Source organism: Pyrus communis, chromosome 8 (genome assembly GCF_041283825.1).
Source record: "Pyrus communis isolate YQ-2024b chromosome 8, ASM4128382v1, whole genome shotgun sequence".
Lineage (NCBI taxonomy): Eukaryota > Viridiplantae > Streptophyta > Magnoliopsida > Rosales > Rosaceae > Pyrus > Pyrus communis.
Window position 1 is genome coordinate 20,634,250 of NC_142572.1, and position 23,410 is coordinate 20,657,659.

The 23,410-nt window shown below is 37.1% G+C and overlaps 2 protein-coding genes and 3 long non-coding RNA genes across 6 annotated transcripts; 2 read left to right on the plus strand and 3 right to left on the minus strand.

Annotated features, from left to right (window-relative positions):
- The first annotated feature begins 1,276 nt into the window (after positions 1 to 1,276).
- Positions 1,277 to 7,768, plus strand: LOC148695312 (glutamate receptor 2.8-like). 2 transcript variants are annotated; one of them, XM_088698848.1, is made up of 6 exons: positions 1,277 to 1,493; positions 1,708 to 1,881; positions 4,580 to 5,919; positions 6,013 to 6,325; positions 6,423 to 6,832; positions 6,957 to 7,768. In XM_088698848.1, the coding sequence occupies exons 2-6, from the start codon at positions 1,758 to 1,760 to the stop codon at positions 7,494 to 7,496; spliced, it is 2,727 nt and encodes a 908-aa protein (XP_088554974.1). In that variant the 5' UTR covers positions 1,277 to 1,493; positions 1,708 to 1,757; the 3' UTR covers positions 7,497 to 7,768. The 2 variants fall into 2 exon arrangements, with proteins under 2 accessions (XP_088554974.1, XP_088554973.1); XM_088698847.1 differs by lacking the exon at positions 1,277 to 1,493 and having other exon boundaries at positions 1,503 to 1,881.
- Positions 7,769 to 8,359: 591 nt separating this feature from the next.
- On the minus strand, positions 8,360 to 11,292 carry LOC148695313 (uncharacterized). Its single transcript, XR_015965484.1, has 2 exons — positions 8,913 to 11,292; positions 8,360 to 8,766 (listed from the first exon to the last, which is right to left on the minus strand). It is a non-coding gene; the product is annotated as an uncharacterized LOC148695313 (long non-coding RNA).
- A 2,068-nt stretch (positions 11,293 to 13,360) lies between these two features.
- Positions 13,361 to 13,768, minus strand: LOC148695314 (uncharacterized). Its single transcript, XR_015965485.1, has 2 exons — positions 13,643 to 13,768; positions 13,361 to 13,551 (listed from the first exon to the last, which is right to left on the minus strand). It is a non-coding gene; the product is annotated as an uncharacterized LOC148695314 (long non-coding RNA).
- On the plus strand, positions 13,539 to 21,323 carry LOC148695315 (glutamate receptor 2.8-like). Its single transcript, XM_088698846.1, has 5 exons — positions 13,539 to 13,908; positions 17,971 to 19,349; positions 19,444 to 19,756; positions 19,852 to 20,261; positions 20,531 to 21,323. Exons 1-5 carry the CDS (start codon positions 13,539 to 13,541, stop codon positions 21,119 to 21,121), a joined length of 3,063 nt encoding a protein of 1,020 aa, XP_088554972.1. The 3' UTR covers positions 21,122 to 21,323.
- Positions 14,793 to 17,956, minus strand: LOC148695316 (uncharacterized). The gene is made up of 2 exons (XR_015965486.1): positions 15,643 to 17,956; positions 14,793 to 14,999 (listed from the first exon to the last, which is right to left on the minus strand). It is a non-coding gene; the product is annotated as an uncharacterized LOC148695316 (long non-coding RNA).
- Positions 21,324 to 23,410: the final 2,087 nt, after the last annotated feature.

A 23,410-nucleotide genomic window follows, 5' to 3' on the forward strand; every position in this document is an offset into this window, starting at 1 on the left:
GGGAGAGTTCTTGAGTTTAAATCCCCCTCCCCAATGATCCAAAAGAAAAGAAAAGAAAATCTCATTTAACCATACACAGTTTTGCATTTTGTGGACTTGAGTCTTCTTAGTAGAATCTTAAATTATTAATTTGACACTATCAGGAAGTCATATGTGACGTTCTAAGACAAAGTCGGTAAGGCAAATGCTTGAGCCTTTTGGGTCAAGAACGTATGCTACATCCTTGAATTTTGAATCAAGTGGTGGATTAATTAGACTTAAGAAAAAATAAGTTTGTACCTCATTTATAATCTTTGAAAATTTCAAATGAATACTCCATTCCTTGTAGATGACTTTCTTTTTGGCGTCATTTGCAATGCATATCTTCCTTTTTTCTAAACCTCGGCGGTATGAGGGGAAGTTTAACATCTTCCATACTCTCAACCATACACTCGTCTGATTAAGAAAGTCCATTCAGCTATTTGAACCACACAGACAAGGATTTCGGATTGTATGAAGGGCAACAAACTCCATCTACTACTTGTCATTCGTCTCCGGACATAGTTCCAATATCTCAGCTTGCTATCCCTAATTAATCAAGAAAACAATATTAAGTGGTAAAGAAAAAGAAACAGAAAAGAGTGGCCTAGAATAACCTGTTTATATAAGTTGATTATTCAATTCTAATTTGAACCACATATCACGTAGAATCAAAATTTCTGAGCTCTCTGTCCAGCTTTACATTCATTTAATTCTTTATTATTAAAACAATTCAAATACGTAGATATGAGCATAGCCACATTCAGTAGAGTGATTGTTCCCCTATGCACTCAATTTCAAATTTTCTTTCACAATTTACATTAGTTTAAAGATAAAAACAATTCAAAGTCTACTGTATTATACGAAGTCAGTTTTGCATTAGATTATATATAGGTAGTTCCCGTCAATTAAATTTCTATATCCGTAATTTTAAATTCTAGTTGGCTGCTTTCAATGTAGCGTAGTCAAGACTTAAGAGGAGTATGCTTCAACTTTGAATTAAGTGGTGGAATCTACGACTATTTCCCATTTAGGCATATTAAACTACAAATAATGCTTATGTCTTTACATGTAAGAAGTTATTCATCTTAGTTTATTTGCAAATTACAGTTTAACACATAATAAAAAATAATTCAAACTATAATTTGTTTGCTGAATTACCAAAAGACAACAACAATAGGAATGAGTATAAGAAGGAGAACAGAAATGAGTACGAAAAAATTTATTGGATGAATGCACACACTCCACGTAATAGTCGAGACTCATGCTACACGGTCTGTCCACAGAGAGAGTACCACAAAGTCAATAATAATTAGTTTAATTTCCCATATAATATTGTTAATTCAATGTACATATCTTAATTTTCATATTATATGGTTACGTATTTGTTCTGCCCGTATAGATTGGGTCATGGCGACGACGACCGGCTGATTCTTTGAGGATTTTCCAGGGACATTTCATTTGTGATTTTCCAGGTACTTTTCATGTGTACCTACTCTGCATATTCATATATTTATAAATGCTTCAGCTTCACAAATAGAAGTGTCTTGCAACTTAAGAAAGCACTTGTTCAAATAAGCATGGGTACCGTCAAGAAACTTTGTATGGTCGTTTTATGCTTTCTCTTCCTCTTGTCATGGATTTTCAATGTGGCGGCGGTTGCGGCGGTGGAAAACACAACTATCCAAGTGAATGTGGGTGTTGTTGTTGACCTCGATCAACCCAATCAGAGCGGGAAGATGTATTTGAGTTGCATAAAAATGGCCATCGAGGACTTCTATACATCTCATGCTCACTTCAAGACCAGGCTTGTTTTGAACACTAGGGACTCCAAGCAATCTGTTGTTGGTGCAGCTGCTGCAGGTTCTCTCTCTCTGTCTCTCTCTCATATGATGATGTCCTATTATAATGGATGATACATGCCTAGAGTGTGCTATATATGAATTTGTTTAAATAAGAGACTTTTAGATTCAAGTCTAAAAACATAGAGTGTTTTTAGGGGTGAATCCAATTATCTAATTATATGTTTTTATTTCTTTTATACTTATACTCATTTTATATTTTCTAAAAATATTAAAAATCAATTAAAATCTTCTAATATTATGTATTTTCCAACTCCAAAATATCTAATCAATATCTTATAACAAAAAAACTAATATACTGTCACATCCCAGACCGGTTCCGTTGTAGCACAATATTGTCCGCTTTTGGCCCCGATCACGGTCTCACAGTTTTGTTTCTGGGAACTCAGACGAGATCTTCCCAGTGGGTCACCCATCCTAGGATTGCTCTCGTCCGAACTCGCTTAACTTCGGAGTTCCGATGGAATCTGAAGCCAGTGAGTCCCCAAAAAGCCTCGTGCTATATGGAGGTGGACATGTACATATAAAGCACATCACCCCCTCTTTATTGGTCGCCCGAACTCACTTAACTTCGGAGTTCCGATGGAATCTTAAGCCAGTGAGTCCCCAAAAAGCCTCGTGCTATATGGAGGTGAGCATGTACATATAAAGCACATCACCCCCTCTCTATTGGTCGATGTGGGATGTTACAATCCACCCCTTTAGGGGCCCGACGTCTTCGTCGGCACACTCGCACCAAACGACAGAATGGCTCTAATACCATTCTGTCACATCTAAACCGGTTCTGCCGTAGCAAGATATTGTTCGCTTTGGGCCCCGACCACGCCCTCACGTTTTTGGCCGTAGCACGATATTGTCCGCTTTGGGCCCCGACCACGCCCTCACGGTTTTGTTTCTGGGAATTCAGACGAGAACTTCCTAGTGGGTCACCCATCCTAGGATTGCTCTCGCCTGAACTCGCTTAACTTCGGAGTTCCGATGAAATCCGAAGCCAGTGAGTCCCCAAAATGTCTCGTGTTATATGGAGGTGGGCATGTACATATAAGGCACATCGCCCCCTCTCCATTGGTCGATGTGGGATGTTACATATACTAACATAAATCTATCTACAAAACATTATACCCTAACTCAAGTAACAAATATATGAATGTATATTATACCTATAACTAAGATATGAAACCTAACTAAAAGGTAGAAAAAAAAAATACTTACAAATAAGACAATTAATCTATGACAGGATGTTTATAAAAAAGAATATGTCATATAGGTAGATAAAATACAATTAACCTGCAATATAGGTTGATTATAAAAATTAAAAATAAAATCTACAAATGGAGTTTAAAGCAGGAGGAAGAACAAAGAAATAACAAAAAAAATAAATAAAAAGAAATAATTAAAGAGATAATTACGAAGAAATTTGATTTTTATAATAATTCTTATCATTGAAGAGATAATTATTGATAATTAAATAATTAAATTTAAGAAATTGGACTTATTTTAATAAATTGGACTATTCTTACTGTTGACTAAAAAAATTGGACTTATATCAAGTTTCCCCCTTAAATAATCAATGTAACAATTAAAGGTTCGTTTGGAAATACTTTTAAAATGGCTGAAACCATTTTGGTGAAAATATTTTTGAAACCAATGTTTAATAAAAATATGAGTGGATCTTGGAAAAACACTTTAAGTGTTTTTTGCAAGAAGCACATATCTGATATTTCTTTTGAAAAATTTGGAACCCAAAATCAATCTCACCAAAAATGTTTTCAGTCATTTTAAAAACATTTTTAAATGAATTCTAACAAATTATGTCAAAGGTGTGTCTGTAAGTGCAACGTGCAAAACCCTACAATTTTCAACCGCACATGTTTAATACAAGGGGATGTGAGCAAGAGGGGAAAACGGTACGATTTTCAGTTTTGTCTTTTAATTATAAGGAAAACTAATGAAAAAAGCTTAATAATTTTGAGTTTTAACGATAAAGACAAAATAAAGGGTAAAGTAAATAATATCAAGGTTGATTTTTTAGTATAAAATGTGGTTTTTTGTTAAAGAAAACAGTACCATGAATTTTTAGTTAAAGTTCATTTAATTATATTCATCAAACCGTGTTAGGCAGCTGGTCCCGTCAAGCTTTATAAATTCTTCAATGACCAACCAAAATGTTGTCTCTTTGTGGATCGGGGTATTAGAGAATATTGACATCGTTTTGTATAATCTGATCATACTTAACTATGCAATTCATAAAGATTTAACCATTTTAACTAGAAAAATAATGTCTAATATCTGTTGAGAGTTGATGGTGTGTGGAGAGTTTGTCCCACATTGGTGACGAACAAGTCTAACTAAGCGCTTATATGATCTTAGGCTATTTCTTATATAGTCAATTGATTTTATGAGGGAACCCTAATTTCATCATGATATTCAGAGCAAGTTGTCCCTGAAAGCCCAAAGGGCCACACGTGTTCACGCATCACACACATGTTGTTCATGTGTAGACTTGAAAATCAGTTACACGTGCAAGGGGGTGTTGAGAGTTGATGGTGTACAAGTCTAGCTAAGGGGGCTTATATGATTTTGGGTTATTCTCCACACTGCCAATTGATTTTATGGTGGAACTCTAATTTCATCAATATCATTAAATTAGTCAATCACACTAATCAATTTTTTTTTTTTTTGTTTTTATTGGGACACAGCTCTAGACCTGATAAAGAAAGTAGAAGTGCAAGCAATCCTGGGGCCAGTGACATCAATGCAGGCTAGCTTTGTTGTTAATCTTGGAGACCAAGCTCATGTGCCCATTTTATCATTTTCTGCAACAAGCCCCTCTCTTACTTCACTCCAAAGTTCTTACTTCTTCCGAATCACACAAACCGACTCTCACCAAGTGAAAGCCATAAGTGCCATTGTTAAAAATTTCGGATGGAGACAAGTTGTGCCAATTTATGTAGACAGTACGTACGGCGAGGGAGTCATACCCTTTTTAATTGATGCATTGCAAGAGGTTGATGCTCATGTCCCTTATCGGAGTGTCATTCCCGCATCAGCTACAGATGTACAAATTGAAAAAGAGCTTCACAAGTTAATGACAATGCAAACTAGAGTCTTCATTGTGCACATGTTGCCCAATCTTTGTACTAAGCTATTTGCCAAGGCAAAAGAGGTAGGAATGATGAGAAAAGGATATGTTTGGATCATGACCAACGGGGTAGGAAATCGTTTATGGTCAATCCCTCCGCTAGATCTGAATTCAATGCAAGGGGTATTAGGTGTGGAAACTGACGTTCCAAGAACAGAGAAGCTTAAAAATTTCAAAATGCGGTGGAAAAGACAATTCCAACAAGACAATCCAGCCATCATCGATGTTGATGTCGATGCATTTGGATTTCGGGCTTATGATGCAGCTTTTGCACTAGCCTTTGCAGTAGAAGAAGTTGGGTTTAATACAAACTCTGATTTTCAAAAGAGGAATGATTCCGTCAACTCAACAGATCTTGATACGTTTGAGGTGTCTCAATATGGTCTAAAACTTTCACAAGCCATATCTAATACTTCATTCAAAGGTATAGCTGGTGACTTCAGGCTTGACGATGGGCAACTTCAGGCATCGAATTTTAAGATAGTTAATGTAAATGGTGATGGAGTAAGAACTATTGCATTTTGGACACCAGAAAATGGTATGGTAAAGACACTGAATTCAGCAAACACAAGCAAACTTTCAACTTCCAAGTGCAATCTTTCACCAATTATATGGCCTGGAGATTCTCTCTCTGTTCCCAAGGGATGGGAGATCCCAACAAATGACAAGAAGCTGAGAATTGGAGTTCCTGTAAAAATTGGTTTTAGTGAGTTTGTTAAGGTAACCAAGAACCCTAGCACTAACACAACGGAAGTCACTGGGTTCAGTATTGATGTCTTTGAGGCTGCAGTTGAAGTACTACCATACGCTCTTCCTTTCGAGTTCATTCCCTTTGAGAATTCTGATGGAACAATGGCTGGTACATACAATGATTTGGTCTATCAAGTATATCTCGAGGTAAACTTATATGTCAAAATAAAAATATCGAGAACTGATTTCATTTTGGACCCGCATTTTATATTTTTCTCTGTTTACATCTTCTGTTGACAGAAATTTGATGCTGTGGTGGGAGATACCACGATTCGGGCAAACAGGTCTTTGTACGTGGACTTTACGATGCCCTACACAGAATCGGGGGTAGTAATGGTTGTGCCAATCAGAGACACCAGGAGCAAAAATGCATGGGTTTTCTTGAAGCCTTTGACATGGGACTTGTGGCTTACGACTTTTTGTTTCTTCATCTTCATTGGTTTCGTCGTCTGGGTACTTGAACATCAAATTAATGAAGACTTTCGCGGCCCTCCCTCACATCAAGTTGGCACAAGCTTTTGGTTCTCCTTCTCCACCATGGTGTTTTCACAAAGTAATTATCGATCTCTTTACTAGCTAATTTCAAAATAAGAAATCTTAATGGCATTCACTTATTTTTGGTACATTTTTTCTTTAAACCACTTTTACAGGGGAGAGAGTGGTTAGCAACTTGGCCAGATTCTTGATGACCATATGGGTGTTTGTTGTGCTAGTTTTGACACAAAGCTACACAGCTAATCTAGCATCGCTATTAACAGTTGAACAACTCCAACCAACAGTCACGAATATAGAGGATATACTAAGAAATGGGGACAATGTTGGATGCTTAAAGAATAGCTTTGTTTGCGAAGTCTTGATGAAACAAATCGGTTTCCATGAGTCCAAGCTTAAGGGTATGAATTCCGTGGAAGAATGCGATGAAGCTCTTTCAAAAGGGAGTGGAAAGGGTGGTATTGCAGCTGTCGTTGATGAAACCCCAAATATGAAGCTATTCATTGCGAAATACTGTTCCAAATATACCATGATTGGTCCAATCTTCAGAACTGATGGCTATGGCTTTGTAAGATTTCTCTCCTTTTTTTCTCCTTACGCATGCATAGCACTGTTTATTTTTGCACCTTGATTTATTCAACTCAAAGGTCATAATTAAACATGATGATTGAGGCGATCATTTTAATTGGCAGGTGTTCCCAAAGCGTTCTCCTCTTGTACCCGATATTTCACAAGCAGTCCTAAGCATAACGGAAGGAGAGAAGATCATGAAAATTAGGAGCAAATGGTTCGGTCAAGAAAGCAATTGTGAAGATAACACCAGGACTCCAAGGATCTCAAGCAACAGTCTTGGTCTTGAAAGCTTTTGGGGCCTATTCCTAATTGCCGGGGCGGCTTCAATTCTAGCTCTCATCATATTCGTAGCTTGCTTCTTTTACAAGCATAGGCATGTCTTGGAGCAGCCTGATTCCAGAACTTCTTCGAGATGGAGAAGGGTTCGAGCCATGATTGAAATTTTCAACGAAAAAGACCTCAACTCCCATACTTTTAAAAGCCGTCAACAAGAAGAAGGAATTGCGGGGGTTGGAGAAGAAGTTAAGGCCTCACCTAATAGGAACTGGCCTGAAAGTCCATTCAGCTATGCAAACGACACTGATAACGTTTTCGGATTCTACGAAGGGCAACAAACGCCATCTACTACTAGTCATGCGTCGCCGGAGATGGTGCATTGAGCTTACTATGTAACAGGTAGAAAACAATTAACAGATTCAGTGAAATAAAAGAAGGGATAGTTTGGCCTACACATAATTTGAAAAAAATACTAAAATAATAATATGAGTGCTATTATTGACAGTCCAAAATAGTAAACATACACTCCTCTTGTAAAGAATTGTAAGAGAAAATAATACTAGAAAAAAAAATGACAGTTGAACCTGTGCTAACGCTTGCATAATTGAGAAAACTATCTTCATAAATATGATTGCATTAATGATTATATGCCGCATATATGATGTATTTTATAGCTAGCTAGGAGAGATTTTTCAATATGTCTGGAATACAGGTATATACGCCAATGATATAAGTGGAGAGAACACTTAATAAAAAAATTCCCTCCACTCCTACATTAAAAAATCTCTCGCTAGTTAGGACTTTCAAATTCTAGACCATCGCAATTAATCTCTGTATAAATAATTTTCTTTGGACAATTAATTGAACATATGCAATCAGTCTTCACCTACTTTTATTTGTGGATCGAAAAACTCACAGGAAACCAAACAGCCGAATGCTAATTTTCTGCACATAATTTGAATCTTCTAGCTACACGCACAGTACTAATTTAGTGATCATATTCGTCCCTCAATTTATCTTGAGACAACCACCCTAGCTCAATAATCTGCAAAGAAGTGCACCTGTTACACACACGGACATCATGAGCAGCTTGGGCCAATGCCAGTTCGAGGGATCTAACATCTGGCCCACTTCCATTATTTGCACTGAGTTTGAAGGTTCTGTGGCTCAAGCACTACTGGCATGATAGGATCAGAGGTCGACCTAACCGGAAAGGAAATTACAGGAAAGGAAAATACAAGAAAAGTAGAAGAAATTAAAATAAATTCATATCGTTTCATTCGTAGTCATCTGTACATTAGAACATCTAAGGATAGTAGAGTTGATATGTAGATAAGCCTAATGGTATTACGTATATAATGGGTCTAATTGATAACAATAACAATAGGTGATCCAATTGGTCCTAACAGAAGCCCAGTAGCTTAGAGTCGCATCAATCTTACCTTTTAACACGAGGCTTGTCCTCAAGCCTCTCAAGACTCAAACCGAGAAAGAAGCATGAAGCAGTCTGGGAAAGAAAGCAGCCAAATTTTCAAACCGTGTACCATACACATCTCCAGTATTAACTTCTGTATGGTCTTTAATCCCGAACCATGTTCTTCCAAAACATCTCCATTGTGGTCTCCCAAAAGACAAATATCAGTAACAGATATCCTGCCAAAATGATTCATAAAATAGTTGGAGCACACTGATCTTGACAGCGTTGAGTAAGTGAACTATTGGCCTTGTGCATCACCAACCACCAACTTCTATAGTAGATAGATTGAATTAAAGATGGCAAGAGATAGAGTAAGATGTACCAATTGCACCCATTTCATAGCATTCAGCATCTCAGGTGACTGAGGATATCCACTAAATTTCTTGTCAATTTGGGCTTGCTTGATTGGCTCCATAAAAATCAACTCATGTTGTGCAGACTCCAACAGTTTGATCTCTTCCAATAGTCTCAGCCTTGGAAGCTTTTGGGGCCTCTTTCTCATTTCTATCGGTTTTTCAATAGTAGTTCTGCTCATATTTGCTGCCATGTTTTTGTCTGGAGAACTTGAGGATATCTCGGTGCAACTAAACCAGCTTGGTCCAGAAGCCTCATTGTGGAGTAGAACTCGTGTCATTTTAGGAAAATACGACGAATGGGACTCTAAGTCGTTTACTTCTGGAACGTCCGGTAATCAATCAAGATCCTGTTTAGGACCATTAGTAGAAGTAGACCCAGTAGAACTATTAAACCCAGATTGATTGAAACTATTATTGCCTTTGTATCAATTCCCAAAATATGGCCTTGTGAAATTGTTTCCAGAGGCATATCTGTTAGAATTATAGGACCCTCTGTTCTGAGAAGAGTAGGGCCTTTGATTTGAACTTCCTTGATAACTGCCAAATCCCATGTTTGAGCTGTCCCCTTGATATCTTCCATGACCTCCATTACTCCTTGAATTAGAGCTTTCACCACGTACATACATTGCAGACATAGAATTAGTTAAAGAAGAAATTCTGGATTCATTAGCCAATTCTGCACTTAACAACTGTGCTCCAAAATCCTTCATAGAAATCGATGTCTCTCTTGCCAAGATCACAGTTCTTATCATATCAAACTCTTGTGGTAATCCTGTCAACGCAGCTATAATCAGATCATTATCTGAAACTTTTTCCCCTGCAGAAACAAGTTGATCTCGAATAGACTTCAATCGCATTAAGAACTTATCAACTGAATCTACTCTCTTCAGTGCAGTGTAGAACTCAGTCTTTAACTGATTAATGCTTGCAACAAACACCGAAACAAATCTATCTTGCAAGTATGTCCATGCTTCTTGAGGAGTTTTACAACCAATAATGTGTTCCATTGCATCATCAGATAAAGTTGCCATTAACAGACTAAGCAATGTCATATCCTTTTTAACCCAGCTTTTATATGCATCAGTGATCTCCTTCGTAACACCCGTTTCAGTATGCATAACAAATTTTGGTGGACAGGGATTCTCACTAGTAAAGAAATCAACAGATCATATCCACGCAAAACAGATTGGAATTGATAGGACCATTTTACAAAATTATCATCCTGAAGCTACACAGTCAACATTCCCAGAAGCCCTTCAATTTTCAGTGTTTTCTGATATAATTGCTTCACAAATCACGCAAGATTAATACAATGCCTTTCTAAGAACAGAATACTTTCAAGAATCAAGAAATGAAATCTCCAAAACGATCAACCAATTAATCAACAAAGATACCCCACTCAATCTTTCAATCAACAACTATTTTCAACAATTCTTTACTACTGGCATCGGCCCTTCGTAGCAAGAAACTCAAAAAAATACTTCAATCAATTTCACTGAATGTACACACTTGGCATCGGCCTTATCAAACATTCTTCATCTCATACATCAAACATATCGTATCACAGCAAGACATGGCTTCAGCCTTCAATCAATTACTCACGAAAATCAGATCAAAATTCTACTCGGACAATATCGCAAACACCTTATATGCGAAAACAGGAACAAATATGAACACACAGAACCTGATAGTCGTCTGCGCCAGCAATTCAGAAAACACCATAGAAATCCCAGCACTTGCAGAAAATTACAGCGGAAGAATCATCACATCGTTCCTCGGCGATGATACCATATTAACAGCACCAAGAAAGCAGAAGAAATGAAGGTTTACAAGAAATGCAGAAGCACAGAAATGTAAAGAACGAAAGTATCGAAGAGAGAGAAGCAATGAGAGAGAAAGTAGATTGTGTTCAGAAGGAATGAATTCGATACAATTACAATCTGCTAGCCTTGTATTTATAGGCTATTGTTTCTTACTCATTACACTACTAACCACCCTTACTAACTTCATGTGGTGTATGCTGACCATCTTATTTAGTGTGCATATCTACAATATGAATCTTGAAATTCAAACACATATAACGATAATAAATAAGATGGTGAGCATATACCACACTAAATGGTGGTGAACAAAAATACCCTCATCTCTTTAACTTCTTTTAACTTATTTGTTCTGACTTGGCAGCTGAGCTATCCTCCTTTCCTTTCGGCTAACAGGGTTGACACATAAAACAACTTATTTGCCCCCGCCATCGCAAATGCCACATAAGAAATTTGGAGAGCTGAAATTCATCTTTGAAACCACCATGGATCTGATTGAATAGGTCCATTGTTGTTTTAGAGGCAAATGACGCTCCCATTGCCATCATGGCTGGGCTGGCTCTTGAAGGAAACAAAATTAGTACCTCCTCCACCATAATTTTTATTAAACATTTGTGAAAATTTAATTTTTTTCTTCTATATATATGAAAAATTCACACACGTGTGACATATATGACGGTACGAGGATCCTAAAAAATATGAGCGTAAAAATTAATACTACACATATTTCTCAATTGCTAATCGCAATGAAAAAATTCTTAAACCACTTTTTAGAAGTGTCCGTCTCTAAATGTTCGAGGGGATGGGGATGCCATAGGTTCAATGGAAAAAACAAGTTATTGATTAATTCATGTTAGTACTATTCGGCTTATGCTCCTCCCTATATGGTGATCGTAGAGATTAGTAAATGATTGCAACAGGTTATGACGTTGAGCTTTGCTGCTTAATTAATCCATAGCCTGTGTGGAATTGAGACCTCTTCCGTTGAAAATTTTAGTCTTAACTTCCTATGAAACTACATGAACTACGAAAACAAACAAAAATTCTGACTTAAATTGTGGCTTGCATAAACTTGACTTTGCACAGCATTTGTTTAGTATCCGCCCCCACAATGCTGGGAGAGTTCTTGAGTTTAAATCCCCCTCCTCAATGATCCAAAAGAAAGAAAAAAAAAATCTCATTCAACCATACACAGTTTTGCATTTCGTGGACTTGAGTCTTCCTAGTAGAAGCTTAAATTATTAATTTGACACTATCAGGAAGTCATATGTGACGTTCTAAGACAAAGTCGTAAGGCATATGCTTGAGCCTTTTGGGTCAAGAACGTATGCTACATCCTTGAACTTTGAATCAAGTGGCGGATTAATTAGACTTAAGAAAAAAGTAAGTTTGTACCTCATTTATAATCTTTGAAAACTTCAAATGAATACTCCATTCCTTGTAGATGACTTTCTTTTTGGCGTCATTTGCAATGCATCTTCCTTTTTTCTATACCTCGGCGGTACGAGGGGAAGTTTAACATCTTCCATACTCTCAACCATACACTTGTCTGATTAAGATAGTCCATTCAGTTATTTGAACCACACAGACAAGGATTTCGGATTGTATGAAGGGCAACAAACTCCATCTACTACTTGTCATTCGTCTGCGGAGATATGGTTCCCATATCTCAGCTTGCTATCCCTAATTAACCAAGAAAACAAATAATATTAAGTGGTAAAGAAAAAGAAATAGAAAAGAGTGGCCTAGAATAACTTGTTTATATAACTTGATTATTCAATTCTAATCTGAACCACATATCACGTAGAATCAAAATTTTTGAACCTCCCCGTCCACCTTTAAATTCATTTAATTGTTTATTATTAAAACAATTCAAATATGTAGATATAAACGTAGCCATATTCAGTAGAGCGGATGCTCCCCTATACTCTCAATTTTGAATTTTCTTTCACGATTTAGATTAATTTAATGGAAAATTAATGAAAAGAACTTGAAAACTTTAAGTTTTAACGAAAATGACAAAATAAATGATAAAGTGAATAGTACCAGGATTGACTTTTTAAAGTAAAAATATGGTTTTTCGTTAAAATGAATGGTACCATGAGTTTTTCGTTAAAGTTCCCTTAATTTAAAGATAAAAACAATTCAAGGGCTATTCCTTTTTATACGAAGTCAAGTTCTTCATTAGATTATATACAGGTCATCCGTAATTTTAAATTCTAGTTGGCTGCTTTCAATTAATGTAGTGTAGTCAAGACTCAAGAGTCGTATGCTTCAACTTTGAATTAAGTAATTGGTGGAATCTAAGACTATTTCCCATTTAGGCATATTAAACTACAATTAATGTTTATGCTTTTACACGTAAGAAGTTATTCATCTTAATCTATTTACAAAGTACAGTTTAACACATACAAAAAAATAATTCAAACTATGATTTGTCTGCTGAATTACAAAAAGACGACAACAATAGGAATGAGTAAAAGAAGTAGAACAGAAATGAGTACGAAAAAATTTATTGGATGAATGCACACACTCCACATAATAGTCGAGACTCATGCTACACGGTTTGTCCACAGAGAGAGTACAGCAAAGTCAATAATAACTAGTTCAATTTCCCATAAAATATTGTTAATTCAATGTACATATCTTAATTTTCATAGTATATGACTACATATTTGTTCTGGCCGTATAGATTGGGTCATGGCGACGACGACCGGCTGATTCTTTGAGGATTTTCCAGGGACTTTTCATGTGATTTTCCAGGTACTTTTCATGTGTACCTACTCTGCATATTCATATATTTATATATGCTTCAGCTTCACAAATAGAAGTGTCTTGCAACTTAAGGAAGCACTTGTTCAAATAAACATGGGTACCGTCAAGAAACTTTGTATGGTCTTTTTATGCTTTCTCTTCCTCTTGTCATGGATTTTCAATGTGGCGGCGGTGGAAAACACAACTATCCAAGTGAATGTGGGTGTAGTTGTTGACTTCGATCAACCCAGTCAGAGCGGGAAGATGTATTTGAGTTGCATCAAAATGGCCATCGAGGACTTCTATGCATCTCATGCTCACTTCAAGACCAGGCTTGTTTTAAACACTAGGGACTCCAAGCAATCTGTTGTTGGTGCAGCTGCTGCAGGTTCTCTCTCTCTCTCTCTCTCATATGATCATGTCCTATTATAATGGATGATACATGCCTAGAGTGTGCTTTATATGAATTTGTTGAAATAAGAGGCTTTAAGATCCAGGTCCAAAAACATATAGTGTTTTTAGAGATGAGTCCAATTATCTAATTATATGTTTTTATTTCTTTTATACTCATACTCATTTTATATTTTCTAAAAATATTAAAAATCAATTAAAATATTCTAATATTACGCATTTTCCAACTCCAAAAAATCTAATAAATATCTTATAACAAAAAAAACTAATATACTAACATAAATCTATCTGCCAAACATTCTACCCTAAGTCAATTAACAAATATATGAATGTATATTATACCTATAATTGAGATATGAAACCTAACTAAAAGGTAGAAAAATAATAATATAACTACAAACAAGACACATTAATCTATGACAGGATGTTTATAAAAAAAGAATATGTCATATAGGTAGATAAAATACAATTAACCTATGATATAGGTTGATTATAAAAATTAAAAATAAAATCTACAAATGGGGTTTAAAGCAAGAGGAAGAACAAAGAAATAACAAATAAATAAATAAAAAGAAATAATCAAAGAGTTAATTACGAAGAAATTTGATTTTTATAATAATTCTTATCATTGAAGAGATAATTATTGATAATTAAATAATTAAATTTAAGAAATTGGACTTATTTTAATAATTTGGACTATTCCTACTGTTGACATGCCCCGATCCCGATGTAATGGTCATGTGCTAGCTGACACCCGAAGGTGACACAAACCATTTATGAATGTAAATGTTGAGAACATGTGAAACATGCACGTAAATTTCAACAAGATAATAGGATGTGACTATTCGTGCAGTAGTAGAGTACTATCACAATATAATATTCAACTGCCAACAATGAATACAATTATAATGCATGACATGTTCAGAGCATGCACCTAATACAAAGTAAAAGCGGAAGGTAAGATAGGGGAGTGCTATTACAATAGATGTCAAAGTAGAGAGAGAATATCACGATATCACTGGTAGGGGAATGCCTCGTACGTCGGGTGGTAGTCCTTGTTCCTATGTCCTGAGGGGGCGCAAAACAAACATGAGTGGACCAAGTTGATATATATATATATATATATATATATATATAAAATAAAACAATTATTAACATACTAACCCCCAAAGTTTTATGAAAACTCAATAGTATAATATGTAATAGGTTTTTCCGAAAACCCTAGCATGCCATTAAACCTTTCTTAAAACATATCTCGTATATAGTGTGCTAACTAGTGGTATCAATATCGATATCTCCCATATGCACAGAACAGTGCCTTACACACACCCGCCCAAAAGCAATATAAGTAACATCGCCTGTAGGTAGAACAGTGACCACTAGATACACACAAAAACATTGTACATAGACTTTCCAAACATAGGTACATATATCTCAAAATCATCTTCATAGTATAAAGTCATTCATTATCTATACTATAAAGAAGTGTGTAAAAACATGTTCTAAATAGTATATCGTCATCCATCAGATATTCTACAAAGAACATGGGTCCGATAGATGGTATTTCAAAATATTCTAGGTAAGCATGATAATCATATAAGGTAAAACCAATTTATTCATCAAGCATTTCGTAAAACGTGCTCATCAAATCATGTTTTTCATGTATGCATTTCTACTATTAAAACATGCATTTTAGAAGGGGTCCACTCACAGATACTCCGTCATCGTAGGGCCGTATGAAATAAGAATGACGGAATCGCTGTTAATAATTGCACCTAAGCACATAAAGCATACAATTAACAAAACTATACTTAAATGATTGAATTTCGAAAAACGGACATCATAAACGGGTCCAGGACGTCGAAATTAGCCTAGGAGGGGTCGTGGACGAAAACCTGAAAAAGTCAAAAAGTCAAAAGTGACCATTGACGGGTCAAAGTCAAAGTTAACGCTGACTGTTGACCGGGTCAACGGTTAGACTGGGTCAAAGTCAACAGGTTCTGGTCAGTCAACGAATCTTGATCGATCAACGGGTCAGGTTAGCCTGGGCGAGTCTGGGCTTGGGTTGGAATCGGGTTGGCCTAAAGGGTTTTGGTCCAATGGGTTTTAGGGTTTAAGATGAACGGGCTGGAGGCCCCAGTTCCTTTGGGTTCTAACACACGGGCTTGGGCTTGGAAGCCCAGCCCAGGGTTTAGGATTAAAAGGGTTTGGGGAGTTAACGGGTTGCCCCCCCTCTCCCCCCCACACACCCCCCCCCCCCTTTTATTTATTTTTTTTGTTTTGGGTTCGAGAGTAACGGCCCGAAGGCGTGGCCCAAACAACAATGTTTTTGGTTTTTAAAGAAAATAATTAAAACTAAAATCGAAACGGGTTGGGCTTTTGGGTCTAACTGCTAACGGGTTTACCCAAGTACTATACACTACCTAAAAGGCCTGGGTTAGTTTTCTCGCCGGGGAAGGAGGCCGGAGCCTCCCGTGGTCCGGTCAACGGCGATCTGCTTCCCTAGGGTTCAATCTAGGTGCTAAAACAAAGGTAGGAGTGAGAGGAAGTGAGTGTTATCTGAGACTCGACGTGGAACTGCCGGAGGTGGCCGGGTTTTGCTCGACACTCACTGGGCTCGCCGGAGTCTGGGTTTTGGTTGCCCTTTGGGTACTCTGGAGTTCCACAAAGATGGAGGGAGAGAGAGTAGACAACTGTGATGGGGGTGGTACCGTCGCCGGTGAGTGTGGGGATCTCGGGTGTGCGAGGGTGATATGTGTTCGATCGGGAGAAAGTGAGAAGGAGAGGTTTGTGAGACAGTGAGACTTGAGTTGAGAGACTGAGAGATCCGAGAGGGACTCAGGAAAGGAGAAAGGGATAGGGTGAGGGTTAGGGGCTGCCACGTGTCAACGTAAGGGAAAAGGAAAATCTAGATGGAGGGTCAGGATTAGATTAGGATAGGGAACCAAATTGTAAACTTCAATTAACTTTAGGGAAATTGTAAAATTACATACTACTTTTTGGGGAGGGGTTTTACAACTGTTGACTCAAAAAATTGGACTCATATCAAGTTTTTCCTTAAATAATCAGTGTAAAAATTAAAGATTCGTTTGGAAGTACTTTTAAAATGGCTGAAACCATTTTGATGAAAATAGTTTTGAAACCAATGTTTAATAAAAATCTAAGTAGATCTTGGAAAAACACTTTAAATGTTTTCTGCAAGAAGCACATTGCTGATGTTTCTTTCGAAAAATTTGGAACCCAAATCAATTTCACCAAAAGTGCTTTCAGTCATTTTAAAAACATTTTCAAATGAACCGTAACAAATTATATCAAAGGTGTGTCTGTAAGTGCAAAGTGCAAAACCCTACAATTTTCGACCTCACATGTTTATTACAAGGGGATGTGAGCAAGAGGGGAAAACGGTATGATTTTCAGTTTTTTCTTTTAATTATATTCTTCAAACCGTGTTAGGCACCTAGTCCCGTCAAGCTTTATAAATTCTTCAATGACCAACCAAAATGTTCTCTTTGTGGATTCGGGGTATTAGCGAATATTGACATCGTTTTGTATAATCTGATCATACATAACTATGCAATTCATAAAGATTTAACCATTTTAACTGGAAAAAAGAATGTCTAATATCTGTTGAGAGTTGATGGTGTGTGGAGAGTTTGTCCCACATTGGTGACGGACAAATCTAGCTAAGCGCTTATACGATCTTAGACTATTACTCATATAGCCAATTGGTTTTATGATGAAACCTAATTTCATCACACGTCACCCACATGTTGTTCATGTGTAGGCTTGAAAATCGGTTACACGTGCAGGAGCGTGTTGGGAGTTGATAGTGTGTGGAGAGTTTGTCCCACATTGGTGAGAGACAAGTCTAGTTAAGGGGGCTTATACGATCTTAGGCTAATCCCCATATTGCCAGTTAAGGGGGCTTATACGATCTTAGGCTAATCCCCATATTGCCAATTGATTTTATGATGGAACCCCAATATCATTAAATTAGTCAATCACACTAATCAAATTTTTTATTATTATTGGGACACAGCTCTAGACCTGATAAAGAATGTAGAAGTGCAAGCAATCCTGGGGCCAGTGACATCAATGCAGGCTAGCTTTGTTGTTAATCTTGGAGACCAAGCTCATGTGCCCATTTTATCATTTTCTGCAACAAGCCCCTCTCTTACTTCACTCCAAAGCTCTTACTTCTTCCGAATCACACAAACCGACTCTCACCAAGTGAAAGCCATAAGTGCCATTGTTAAAAATTTCGGATGGAGACAAGTTGTGCCAATTTATGTAGACAATACGTACGGCGAGGGAGTCATACCCTTTTTAATTGATGCATTGCAAGAGGTTGATGCTCATGTCCCTTATCGGAGTGTCATTCCCGCATCAGCTACAGATGTACAAATTGAAAAAGAGCTTCACAAGTTAATGACAATGCAAACTAGAGTCTTCATTGTGCACATGTTGCCCAATCTTTGCACTAAGCTATTTGCCAAGGCAAAAGAGGTAGGAATGATGAGAAAAGGATATGTTTGGATCATGACCAACGGGGTAGGAAATCGTTTATGGTCAATCCCTCCGCTAGATCTGAATTCAATGCAAGGGGTATTAGGTGTGGAAACTGACGTTCCAAGAACAGAGAAGCTTAAAATTTTCAAAATGCGGTGGAAAAGACGATTCCAACAAGACAATCCAGCCATCATCAATGTTGATGTCGATGCATTTGGATTTCGGGCTTATGATGCAGCTTTTGCACTAGCCTTTGCAGTAGAAGAAGTTGGGTTTAATACAAACTCTGATTTTCAAAAGAGGAATGATTCCGTCAACTCAACAGATCTTGATACGTTTGAGGTGTCTCAATATGGTCTAAAACTTTCACAAGCCATATCTAATACTTCATTCAAAGGTATAGCTGGTGACTTCAGGCTTGACGATGGGCAACTTCAGGCATCGAATTTTAAGATAGTTAATGTAAATGGTAATGGAGTAAGAACTATTGCATTTTGGACACCGGAAAATGGTATGTTAAAGACACTGAATTCAGCAAACACAAGCACACTTTCAACTTCAACTTCCAAGTGCAATCTTACAAGCATAGTTTCAACTTCCAAGTGCGATCTTTCACCGATTATATGGCCTGGAGATTCTTTCTCTGTTCCAAAGGGATGGGAGATCCCAACAAATGACAAGAAGCTGAGAATTGGAGTTCCTGTAATGGGTGGTTTTAATGAGTTTGTTAAGGTAACCAAGAACCCTAGCACTAACACAACGGAAGTCACTGGGTTCAGTATTGATGTCTTTGAGGCTGCTGTTGAAATACTACCATACGCTCTTCCTTTCGAGTTCATTCCCTTTGAGAATTCTGATGGAACAATGGCTGGCACTTACAATGATTTGGTCTATCAAGTATATCTTGGGGTAAACTTATGTCACAATAAAAATATCGTGAACTGATTTCATTTTAGACCCGCATTATATATTTTTCTTTGGTTCTAACATATTCTGTTGACAGAAATTTGATGCTGTGGTGGGAGATACAACGATTAGGTCAAACAGGTCTTTGTACGTGGACTTTACGATGCCATACGCAGAATCGGGTGTAATAATGGTTGTGCCAATCAGAGACACTAGAATAAAAAATGCATGGGTTTTCTTGAAGCCTTTGACATGGGATTTATGGCTTACAACTTTTTGTTTCTTCATCTTCATTGGTTTCGTCATTTGGGTACTTGAACATCAAATTAATGAAGACTTTCGCGGCCCTCTTTCATATCAAGTTGGCACAAGTTTTTGGTTCTCCTTCTCCACCATGGCATTTTCACATGGTAATTATCCGTCCCCTTCACTAGCTGATTTCAAAATAAGAAATCTTAATGGCATTCACTCATTTTTGGTACATTTTTTTAAACCACTTTTATAGGGGGGAGAGTGGTCAGCAACTTGGCCAGATTCTTGATGATTATATGGGTGTTTGTTGTGCTAGTTTTGACACAAACCTACACAGCTAATCTAGCATCGCTATTAACAGTTGAACAACTCCAACCAACTGTCACGAATATAAAGGATATACTAAGAAATGGGGACAATGTTGGATGCTTAGAGAATAGCTTTGTTTGCGAACTCTTGATGAAACAAATCGGTTTCCATGAGTCCAAGGTTAAGGCTGTGAAAACCCTGGAAGAATGTGATGAAGCTCTTTCGAAAGGGAGCGGAAAGGGTGGTATTGCAGCTGTTGTCGCTGGAACCCCAATTATGAAGCTTTTCGTTGCGAAATATTGTTCCAAATATACCATAATTGGTCCAATCTACCAAACTGATGGCTACGGTTTTGTAAGATTTCTTGCCTTTATACACACCTTTTTTGCTCCTTATGCACCAATGTTTATTTTTGCTCATTGATTTATTCAACTCAACAACAATAACAAAGCCTTATCTCACTAAGTGCGGCCGGCTGTTGTTTATTCAACTCAAATGTCATAATTAAACATGATGCATGAGGAGAAAATGTGTACGGAAATGATTTTCCATATACATATGAGTAGACATTTACACACATTTATAAAAACGTGACTTCTTTGAGGTGATCACTTAATTGGCAGGTGTTTCCAAAGCGTTCTCCTCTTGTACCCGATATTTCACAAGCAGTCCAAAGCGTGATGGAAGGAGAGAAGATGATGAAAATTGAGAGAAAATGGTTCAGTCAAGAAAGCAATTGTGAAGATAACTCCATGACTCCAAGGCTCTCAAGTAACATTCTTGGCCTTGAAAGCTTTTGGGGCCTATTCCTAATTGCCGGGGCGGCTTCAATTCTAGCTCTCATTATATTTGTAGCTTCCTTCTTTTACAAGCATAGGCATGTCTTGGAGCACCCTGATTCCAAAGCTTCTTCGAGATGGAGAAGGGTTCGAGCCATGATCGAAATTTTCAAAGAAAAAGACCTAACCTCCCATACTTTCAAAAGCAGTCAACAAGAAAATGGAATTGGTGGGGTTGTAGAAGAAGTTCAGGGATCACCTAATAGGAACTGGCCTGAAAGTCCATTCAGCTATGCAAACGACACCGATAAGGATTTCGGATTCTATGAAGGGCAACAAACGCCATCTACTACTGGTCATGGGTCGCCGGAGCTTACTGTCACTGTTCAAGAAATGCATGGAGCTCATGTAACAGCTCACGTAGAAAACAATTAACAGATTCAGTGAAATAAAAGAAGGGATAGTTTGGCGGTATAAATAATCATGTAACTAAGGTTTAACAGTAAACTTTTTATCTGAAGAAGACATCTCACTTATTCGATAGAGCACCTTAAATTTGTAAATCTATAATTCGAAAAAATTTAAATAATACTAAAATAATCATATGGGTGCTATTATTGGCATTCCAAATATTCAACCTCCATTTCTCTCGTAAAAAATTGTAAGAGAAAGTAACACTAGGAAGAAGTATAGAAGAATGACTTTTGAAAGTGCCAATAACATCTTTCTTTCGTTTTTCATAATTCAATATGCTCCCTTTGATACGCTCACTGCACCTAGCACACAGAAAGAATTCCGGAAATTGCAATTTTATGCTTAGACCCTGGATGTATTGAAATTTTGAAAGTTAATTAGGGCAACATTGAAAATGCATCTTCATCCTTAAAAATGAGTTGGCCCGAAATCTAGTCAATTCGTATTAAAATGTTATAATTTTTTTATAAAATAATAAAAAAATAATTTTATTTTTAATTTCAGATAGAATTTTTAACTAATCTTATAACGCCACATGTCATTTTCTGTAAGTACAATTTTTGTAGAAGATGGTTGGATATTTAAATATATAAAAAAAAATCGTTTAATTTTTTTCTGTATTTTTAAACAATTTTTTATAATTTTTATTAAGTTAATTAATTTAGACCGTTGGATTTCAAAAAGGATGAAATCCAATAGCCCAAAAGTGGACACATGGCCCACGGTAAGATTCTGACATCTTTTTTAAGTCTGGAACGCAGGCCCACGCGCTAGCCTAAAAAAAAGAATCAAACATGGCTGATGTCATGCTGACATCAGTATGATGTAAGATAGGCCAGTTCCTTACTCAGCCCATTCTGGGTCGGCCAAAGACTGGGGTGGACTTTGGGCCAATTTATTTTGTGGGATGGAGTGGGTATTTGGGGTGCTAGCCTATTTTTTAAAACTTTGGGCTAGCCTCCAATGGAGGAGTGGACTTTCTCTAAAGGAAGAAAGGATTCTATAAAAGGATGCAAAAGGATTAGAGAAAAAGACGGCTAAATAGTCAAAATGATCCCTGAGATTTGCATAACACATTACTTTGGTCCCTGAGATTGTCCACCATCCATCAGTTTGGTCATTCCGTTAAAAACTCCGTTAAGTGTCCCAGAGCTCTTGGCAGGAAGTTTGGGCAATTTTCAAAACTTCGTAACTTAATCGTTTCTTAACCAAATCCAACTCATAATATACCAAAATGAAGATAGGAAAGTGTAGAATAAGATTCTATCATTTTGAAGCCCAATGGTTGCCGGAGATGGCCAAAAAATAGCCTCAAAGTTGACTGATCCGAAGGAAAACTGGAAAACTCGCTGGAAACTGTATAAACTTTAAACGTTCATAACTTTTTCAATACTCAACGAAATCAAGTGATTCAAGAACAAAAATCATACTTCTCGACGATACTAAGAGAATGATACCTTTTTTATGGCTAAATCGCCTTGGTTTGGCCGGGAAAAGGCTCGAAAGTGGCTAACTTGAGACCAAGACAGCCACTTTTGAGCCGTTTTTTGGCCAAACCACGGCAAGTTAGCCATCAAAAAAGGTACCATACTCTTAGTATCATCAAGTAGTATGATTTTCGTTCTTGAATCACTTGATTTCGTTGAGTATTGAAGAAGTTATGAACGTTTAAAGTTTACCCAGTTTCCAGTGAGTTTTCCAGTTTTCCCTCGAACCAGTCAACTTTGAGGCTATTTTCCTGCCATCTCCAGCAACCACTAGGCTTCCAAATAGGTATAATCTACACTTTCCTATCTTCATTTTGATATATTATGGGTCGAATTTGGTTAAGAAACGATTGAGTTATGAAGCTTTGAAAATTGCCCAAACTTCCGGCCAAGAGCTCCGGGACACTTAACGGAGTTTTTAACGGAATGACCAAAATGATTGATGGTAGATAATCTCAAGGACCACTTCTATTGATTTGAAATCTCAGGGACCAAAGTGATTTGTTATGCAAATCTCATGGACCATTTTGAAAAAGACACTCAACTCAACATGCAAAAGACTTTTAAAAGCTCTTCAACCTACTTTTCACTTATTCCTTCGTAGTTCAAACATTCCTTTATATTTATAGCTCTGCTACTCCCTTTGTACTATCTATTTCTTGTATTAAAGTCTTACCCTAACAACGCCAGTAACTTCAAGAACTTGCCCAACAAGCATTGTAACTTGCCTAAATAGGTTTAAACTTTGTATGATTGTTTGTCT

Bases quoted from the DNA above. Each gene is read 5' to 3' on its own strand.
- LOC148695315 (XM_088698846.1), top strand. From the start codon at position 13,539: ATGTGTACCTACTCTGCATATTCATATATTTATATATGCTTCAGCTTC. The intron at 19,350-19,443 runs GTAAACTTATGT...TTCTGTTGACAG, and splicing joins TCTATCAAGTATATCTTGGG to AAATTTGATGCTGTGGTGGG. The intron at 20,262-20,530 runs GTAAGATTTCTT...CTTAATTGGCAG, and splicing joins AAACTGATGGCTACGGTTTT to GTGTTTCCAAAGCGTTCTCC.
- LOC148695312 (XM_088698847.1), top strand. From the start codon at position 1,503: ATGTGTACCTACTCTGCATATTCATATATTTATAAATGCTTCAGCTTC. The intron at 6,326-6,422 runs GTAATTATCGAT...CCACTTTTACAG, and splicing joins CACCATGGTGTTTTCACAAA to GGGAGAGAGTGGTTAGCAAC. The intron at 6,833-6,956 runs GTAAGATTTCTC...TTTAATTGGCAG, and splicing joins GAACTGATGGCTATGGCTTT to GTGTTCCCAAAGCGTTCTCC.